Source organism: Cynara cardunculus (genome assembly GCF_001531365.2).
Source record: "Cynara cardunculus var. scolymus isolate 2C chromosome LG 8, CcrdV1, whole genome shotgun sequence".
Lineage (NCBI taxonomy): Eukaryota > Viridiplantae > Streptophyta > Magnoliopsida > Asterales > Asteraceae > Cynara > Cynara cardunculus.
Genome location: NC_037535.1, coordinates 1,101,216 through 1,110,446, shown reverse-complemented (window position 1 = coordinate 1,110,446; position 9,231 = coordinate 1,101,216). Strand labels below are relative to the sequence as shown.

Below are 9,231 nucleotides of genomic sequence, written 5' to 3'. Positions count from 1 at the left end.
ATCTCAATTTATTGGGTTGCATTGGTTGTACAAATACGACGGGTTGTATTTGAAACAAACTCTCTCTCTCTCTCTCTCTCTCTATATATATATATATATATATATAATGTTAAAATTGATCGAGCGGATGCAGAAGACTTTGTTGGAGCTTTCGTAGGTCCGCCCCTAATGATATCACCTTAATATTAGAAAATATCTAGAGGCTAAACGAGGATAATTTAGTATCTTGAGTAAACTAAGATTATTTACTATCTTTTAACTGTTTAATATTTGAGAACGTAATGTCCACATAATATTAAATCAATAATCATAAAACCTTAATTAAACAGGTCACTGTTGTCTCACATTCTTTGTATCTCAATATGTTTTCTTCATTAGAGGTGATCATTTGCGGCCATGGGCTGGACAACGGGTCCAATGGGCCTTATATAACAAAACCTAGTCATTGTTTTTGCAGGTTTGATTAGTTTCCCTTAGCCTCTTACTTGTCGTACAAACGGGCTAGACTTGCCGCTAGGCTAAACGGGCCTAAAAAGCTTTATACCTTTAACATTTGCTTTATTTTTCACAAGTTAAAGAAGAAACGAAGGTGGATTTTTTATCGATCAATATTATTTGATATCTTTTGTCTACCAATTTAACATCTTAGTATGGGCATAACACATACCTGAACGATTGAACCCGTCGTTTACGAAAATGCCCTCAAGGTGGACCTTTTATTTCTCGGTGCTACCATTACTTTATGAGTTATTTTTTTAGGATGATTGAAACTGATGATATTCGATCTTTTTTATAGGCAAAGAGATGATTGAAAAACCCTAATCGATTTGATTTGAATCTTCGAATATATTTAGATGATTTAGGAGCCGTTTACTAAATGTTTATTCAGTAATTGCTTACCGGTAAAAGCCACACTCCTATTTACCTTGTTGGGTAACATTCTTGATCATTAAAACAAGTTGTTGGTAAATTGATCGGATAAGTGTTCCTCCTTACTTACTTATTGGGTAAGATTCTCGGTTTTTGGTATGCCTTTTACATTGTAAGATTCTCATTCATTTGATAAGTACTCATCTTGTAAGATAAATAAAAAAACCATAAGGGTTGTGGCGTAATGTTTGAATTATGGGAGATGTGGTGGAATATTTCATTTGCCCTGGATTCGATTTGAGACGTCCATAACAATTGTGATCACTGAATTTATCAAAACTGGTGTCTTAAAATTGCAATTTACTGGGACTAGTCTATACATAATTTTTAAGATAAATAGAGAATATATATATATATATATATATATATCAATGGTGCAAGAAGAAGATATAATATGCTAAAGTTTATTGAAAAAGATAAATAGGAAGAAAAGGATATGTATTTATGTATGAGATATGTGGAGTGAGGCCCAGAAAGCAACAAATCAGAGTTTGTGGATATGAGATGAAGAAAATAGCAAGTGTGGGTTTCTTCCAAATTAACCATCATCCAAAATCAGTCACTATTCGCTATAAAAGGAAATATATATATATATATATATATATATATATATATATATATATATAGTTTGTTTCAAATGCAATCCATCGCATTTGTACAACTAATTCAACCTAATAAATTGAAATATTATGTAAATAATAAGAGTTCATTTATTATGATTTAAATATTTATAGAAAATAAATAAGGTTCATTAATTATGATCAATACTTTATATTAGGAAACAATCAAAACTTTTATAAAATTACATATTAATTAAATTAAATGGACGGTTGAGACCTCTCTCTCTCTCTCTCTCTATATATATATATATATATATATATAGAGGGTTGGGTTCATATGAGACCAATGGTATTTCATGAGACCCATAAGACCAATTTATGTTCATTGATCAACTTTATAAGCTAATGATCTAATGGTCTAAAGTTGTGCGGTGACAATTTTGTGATTATTGAGAAGTCTCGTGACATATTTGTGATTATAAATGTTCAGATTGTAGATTTAATTCAAAGGTTGAGAATTGGTCTTACGGGTCTCACGGAAAACCCTTGGTCTCACATGATTCAAAGTCTATATATATAAGAGTCCATTCAAGGAAACACTAAGTTGTTTGTGGTAACCGTGAGTTCCAATCTCAACCACACAAATTAATAGTCAATGGTTGAAAATAAAAGAATAATTAATTACTGAAATTACGATGTTGATACTACATGGGGTTCTCTGATGGTTCACAATCTATTCCCTCTCGAATTCAACCCTTATTGTTCCACTGGTTCACCACGCTTTTATTGTTGGTTCCTAACACTGAACACCGCTTGTTCCTGTTAATAAATGTTATATATATATATATATATATATATATATATATATATATTTTAATTTAAAAGATTTCTCTGCTCCTTTTTTTTCTCTTTCTCAATTTTAGAAAAAAAAATTAAAATAATATTTAACAAAGAAAGTGAATATTGGAAAGAGATATAAGATTCAAAGATGTTTTTAAAATAAAACTCTAAAATAATAAATTAATTTCCATTTTAAAAAAAATGGAATTATTCTAAAAACTTTATATGGGATAGATTTATATTCCTTAAGCAACACGTGCCATTATGTTATATATCCCATTTTAGATAAAAATTGAATTGCTTATCACCACCGCACTCTTCCACCACCCACCTCCCTTTCTCTCGGCGCTATGGCTCTAACTCCGGCCACCACCTTCCTCCCTAAACACAACCAACCACCACCCTTCCACCACCTCCGTTCATCTCCCACAACCATCAATTGTACCTCCTCACCACCCACCATCACCACCACCACCACTAACAACAACAACGGCCACTCGATTCCATCTCCTCTGCCATTCTCCGCCAAATACGTCCCCTTCAACTCCGACACCGATGAATCCTACTCACTTGATGAAATCATCTACCGAAGTAGCTCCGGCGGACTGTTGGACGTTCAACACGACATCACCTCCCTGAAACAGTTCGACGGGAAGTATTGGCGGTCACTTTTTGATTCACGTGTCGGCCGGAACGCATGGCCGTACGGGTCCGGCGTATGGTCGAAAAAGGAATGGGTGTTGCCGGAAATTGATAACGACGATATCGTAAGCTGTTTTGAAGGTAATTCCAATCTCTTCTGGGCGGAGAGATTTGGGAAACAAAATCTCGACGGAATGAATGATTTATGGGTGAAACACTGCGGTATAAGCCACACCGGAAGTTTCAAGGATTTAGGGATGACGGTGCTCGTCAGCCAAGTCAATCGGCTCCGGAAAATGAATAAACCGTTGGTCGGCGTCGGCTGTGCATCCACCGGAGACACATCCGCCGCCCTCTCCGCCTACTGCGCCGCCGCCGGAATCCCGTCGATTGTGTTTTTACCGGCGAATAAGATCTCATTGGCGCAATTAGTTCAACCGATTGCAAATGGAGCGTTTGTATTGAGTTTAGATACAGATTTCGATGGTTGCATGAAGCTAATTCGAGAAATTACTTCTGAATTACCCATTTATTTGGCGAATTCGTTGAATTCGTTGCGATTAGAAGGTCAGAAGACGGCGGCGATCGAGATTTTGCAGCAGTTTAATTGGGAGGTTCCCGATTGGGTGATAATTCCCGGCGGAAATTTGGGGAACATTTACGCATTTTACAAAGGTTTCAAAATGTGTCAAGAACTAGGGTTAGTCGATAGAATTCCACGGCTCGTTTGCGCTCAATCTGCAAATGCAAATCCGCTTTATCTCCATTACAAATCCGGCTGGAAGAATTTTACGCCGGTGAAAGCCACCACCACATTCGCTTCCGCTATCCAAATTGGAGATCCTGTTTCAATCGACAGAGCTGTGTATGCTTTGAGTAACTCCGACGGAATAGTTGAGGAGGCGACGGAGGAGGAGTTGATGGACGCCATGGCAGTGGCGGATTCGACCGGAATGTTTATTTGTCCTCATACAGGGGTGGCGCTGGTGGCTCTGATGAAGCTCCGGGAGAGAGGTGTGATCGGAAAAACGGATCGCACAGTGGTGGTTAGTACTGCGCATGGATTGAAGTTTACTCAGGCGAAGATTGATTATCATTCGAAGGCGATTGAAGGAATGGAATCGAGGTTTGCGAATTCGCCGGTGGAGGTGACGGCGGAGTACGGTGCCGTCATGGATGTTCTTAAGAAGTTTCTTACGAAGGTTTCATAGGAGTGGATTGGAGATTGTACAAGTGGTAATGCAATATGTACAAGTAAAAGAAGCAGGATGGTTGGTACTTAGTAAAACTTTATTTTATGTGGTAGCTTATAACCGAATAACCGATTATAAAACGGAAATTGACTAAAATTGTCGATTTGATTTGTTTAGTCAAACTTTGTTTTTAGTCATTTTTAAGAGAATTTTAGGGTTGTTTACCTCTTAATAATTTCATTAAGAGGTAACATCTGAATCGTTAAAAGGTTAATCATGTTTGGCAAAAAAAAAGGTCTGTCTCTTAATAGCTCTAAAACCCTCTGAATGATTTTGTATCATGGATTTCCCTTAACCAGTAAGAGCCCAAATTTCATTGTATACAATTACCAAAGAATAATATTTCATTTTGCACTGTATCATGAGAGCCTCCTAATTATTCTGACCAATTAATCATTCTGCATCAAACCATTCAGCAATTGCCAAATAGCCTCTTAGGGGTTATTTGTTTACCTCTTAATAGTTTCATTAAGAGCCAGCATCTGAATCATTAAGAGTCGAATCTTGTTTGGTAAAAAAAAAAAGTCTGCCTTTTAATGGTTCTAAAACCTTGTGAATGATTTTGTATCATGAGCTTCCCTGAACCATTAAGTGTCCTGATTTCATTGTAAACAATTGCCAAATAATTATATTTCATTTTGTACTATATCATGAAAGTCTCTTAATCATTCTGACCACTTAATCATTCTGTACCACACCATTCAGCAACTGCCAAACAATCTTTTAATCTTAATCAGAGTTTATGCAAATGTCTTAACGTAAATTAAAAAAGAAGAGGAAAAAAATCTTTACACAAATTTACGTAAAGATTGATATTTGTGTAACGATCCCGATTTGCAGTCGTTATCCTTCTCATTTACTTTATGCAGTAATATTCCCAACTGAAAAAAATAGATTGATGGTAAGTGTTTATTAATCAGCAAATGTTTACTGGGTAAAACTCATCACCCTTACTTACCAGGTAACAATATCGATCTTGTCTTCCAGTCTTTTCAGGTAAGTTTCTTGGTCACTGTTATGTTCATCCAGCAGTGTAATTGAATCGGTAACAGGCTTATCGATGTCAGGATTTAGTACACGACTCTCGTTCATTAAACATTTCATAAATCTTAAAGTAAATAGAATCCTCGTCATAAAGTAAATAGAATCCTCATCATAAAATATTACAAAATTAACGCGTTACCAATTAAATGAGCACAAAATAGAATATTTTATTAATTGAAAAAATAATTATTCGTTATATATATTAAATAAAAATTAAAACAAACTTTATTATAATTGATCCAAAATTAAATGAGTATGGTTATACTATACCAAATAAACGTGATCGAAAATATAGTGGGTTTTATATTTTTTAAATTATTTTTATTTAAAATTTTATTTGATATTACAAATGGTGATCGATGGAGACAATACGGATTCCTTAACCAAGAGTGGTTTTGAGTGGCTAACAAGAATTTTAACAGTTGCTGAATAGTTTGATATAAAATGATTAAATAGTCGGAATTAAAATGTTCTTATAATACAGTGCAAGATGTAATATAATTGTTTGGTAATTATTCATAATGAAATTAGAGTGCTGAATGGTTAAGGGAGACCCAAGATACAAAAACATTCAAGGGGTTTTAAAACCATTAAGAGACAAACTTTTTTTTTGCTAAACAAGATTCACTTATTAGCGATTCAGATGTTGCATCTTAATGAAATTATTAAGTGATAGATAAACAACCCCTAAGTTTTCTAGAGAAAAAGACAAAAAAAAAAAAAAACCCAAGAAATTAAAAACAAAAATTAAATCTGATACTCGAAACAAGATGCTTATTGATTGGGTTTTCTGATCCTTCGTTCACGGTATTTTGCTAAATTATTATGTGCATTATTTGTATGATAAGAGAAAAGTTGTTGTAAGATTGAGTTGAATGACCATTTCACTTATTCAAATTGTTTTTTAATCATTTTTCTTCCGGATTGAGCTAAATGTCAGTACTTCCGCAATATACAGGTCTACAACATTGCAGACCTAGCTTAAGACAAAAAAAAACTGAAACTGAACACAGATATTCAATTGCGACAACCAGATATGCAATTGCGACGGTAAACTGGTTGAATATGACCCTCATCTTTGTCTTTTCGTTATTGCGGATCTGGATATTTGTGGATGTAGTGACATTTGGATTAAACCGAAAGAGAAATGGTAAGAAAACCAATTTGGATGAGGGAAATGGTCCATTGAGCTAAATTCTCATAAAAAATCAGCTATCTCAAAACGACGTGTCTTATTCTTGTCCAGTAATAGAAACCACGTATTTCAAGACAAATAAGAATTTTATTTATTTTAAATTTATTTAATTCATGTTCACTTTCTTTCGTTATTTATATGATTACTTGATAAGAATAGACGTGAAAATTTAGTACGTGTGATTTTTATCAAGGATGCTTAAGCTATTAAGCACATTATTTCCTTTCTAAGGGGCTGTTTGGCAGTTGCTGAATGGTTTGGTGCAGAATGGCTAAGTGGTCAAAATGATTAAGAGGGTCAGAATGGTTAAGTGTTGAATGAAATAATGTTGTTTGCTAACTGTTCTCTGAATGAGAGTAAATTACCATTTTAACCCTTTGTGCATAAACCCATAATTTCAACATACAGTGTGCATAAACCCATGAAATTGAAGTGCACATACAGCAGGCTTGTGAATCAATAACAATGGGGTATAACCAGGCTTGATAATCAATAACAATGGGTATAAGTTTCCTGAAATTTATGTTTGTTTCCTGGTATTTCAAGATCTGTTGTTTCAAGATACAGTATAACAATGGGCAGAATAATACCTGAAGCGAGGAAAAGGATGGAGTCGACTGGAGACGAGCGGCGACGTGGAGCGGTGACGAGAGGCGGCGACTTGCGGCGGCGACGAGCGGCGACGTGGAGCGGCAACGTGCAGCGGTGACGAGAGGCGGCGACTTGCGGCGGCGACGAAAGGCCACGACGACAGATGGAGATGACATACGGCCTTGGAAGAAGCCGACGTGAGACTGCTGGAAGAAGAAGACCGACCGACGATCGTAGGGTGGGGGTGGCGATTTGCAGACTGGCGACGAGAGGAAGGAGAGGGTGGGGGGAGGAGCTGTGAGCGACGTGTAAGGAAGGAGAGGGTAAAATTGGAAAAAGAACGATCTGAATGGTTGAGTGAGGTAGTAGATGCAAAATGGTTAAGAGGTTATTGTAACCATTAAGAGGGTTGTTTTTTTTTGCCAAACAGACCTAACCTCTTACCGATTAAGAGGTTGGCTCTTAATGTAACCATTAAGAGCCAAACAAACAGCCCCTAAGTCATTTCTTTATGGACATTTGAGTTTCTATGCTTGATATACCCCCTTTTAGTAAAAATATATTCTACTTCCATAATATTACATTAATATACTTATTTTCTTATCATAAAAATACCATCCCCTTGCTCCTTCCCTCCCTTGTCACATGCCAAAGAAGTTGAAGTCAAACAAGTTGTTTGCCTAATATATATACATAGGATAATTGTTGGTTGTAATATATATATATATATATATATATATATATATATATATATATATATATTTGAGATTATGTGAGACCAAAATTTTTTCATGAGACCCGTAAGACCAATTTTCAGTTATTGGATTAGATCTACAATTTGAACATTCATAATCACAAAATTGCCACGAGACTTCTCAGTAATCACAAAATTGCCACCATGCAACTTTAGACCATTAGATCATTAGCTTATAAAGTTGATCAATGAAGATAAATTGGTCTTACGGGTCTCACGAAAAACCATTGTTCTCACGCGAACTTAACCCTATATATATGTATGTATGTATATATATTAGCCTTTAACCTTCATGAGTCTGTTCCAAAACTCGAAGAGTTAAGTCCATCTTTAACTGCATCGCGAATGCCCGTATCTGTCAATCTTAATTCTTAGAGAAATATTTAATATTCAATTGAGATAACTAGGGTTGTACATATGTTGGGTTAGCTGAGTTGAAGACGTTTGAACAACAAATCGTCAAATCCAATGTTTGCGGTTTGAAAAAAACGCAAACCATGCCAGTTGGACGGGTTGATCAAAATGAGAATTGTAACACCCTAAAAGCCCAAAGCAATGGTCTGACCCAATAACTTCGAATCCAACTTAAAACAATGGTGGAAGTTATTGGTAGCCTACTACTTGGTGGGATTTATAAAGAGCTAACAATTCTCATTTTTTATTCATGTTGGACGAGTTGTTACACCTCAAAGCACAAAGCAACGAATTGATCCAATAACTTTGAATCCAACTTTTAAAACCATGGTGAAAGTTATTGGTAGCCCACTGCTTAAAACTTATAAGGAGCTAACAATTCTTACTTTCTATCCATGTGAGACGAGTTGTTACAAACTACCCCACTTAAACTCTTGGTCTCCTCGTCAGGCCTACTAAGAATCTTCCTCTTTGTCACCGGCAATGTGAAATTTGCCTAAGATGTTACAAACACTCTCGCTCAAGGACTAATCATACCCGATGATACAAGGATCGATTATGATACCATTTGTAACACCCAAAAGCCTACAGCAACGACTGACCCAATAACTCCGAATCCAACTTAAAACCATGATGAAAATTATTGGTAACCCATTACTTTGGACTTATAAGGAGTTAACAATTCTCACTTTCTATCCATGTGAAACGAGTTGTTATAAGAACCTACAAAAAAGACTAACAAACTCAAAATAAAAAAATAAAGGTTTATGCAAATAAAAAAAATAAAATTACAGTTGAAATTGTAATATAATTTTGAATATAGTTAATTACGGGTTGGTCTAATATCTAATGTACATATATTAATCAAAAATTTAATAATCATATTAAATTCATAGTATAGAAAAACAACATGCTCATCAGATTGGGTTAAAATCACCCCAACCCAATTTGAACCATGGACAGACCCATAGAAGGGCAAACGGTGGCACGTTCCACCATATTATCTTC

General features: G+C 35.4%; 1 protein-coding gene across 1 annotated transcript; it reads left to right on the top strand.

The window, feature by feature from the left end:
• The first annotated feature begins 2,639 nt into the window (after nt 1–2,639).
• Nucleotides 2,640–4,341, top strand: LOC112516721 (threonine synthase 1, chloroplastic-like). Its single transcript, XM_025123925.1, has one exon. The coding sequence runs from the start codon at nt 2,681–2,683 to the stop codon at nt 4,181–4,183; it is 1,503 nt and encodes a 500-aa protein (XP_024979693.1). The 5' UTR covers nt 2,640–2,680; the 3' UTR covers nt 4,184–4,341.
• The last annotated feature ends 4,890 nt before the right edge of the window (nt 4,342–9,231 follow it).

What these genes read in the sequence shown, in the direction of transcription:
- LOC112516721 (XM_025123925.1), top strand. Translation starts at nt 2,681, where the DNA reads ATGGCTCTAACTCCGGCCACCACCTTCCTCCCTAAACACAACCAACCA.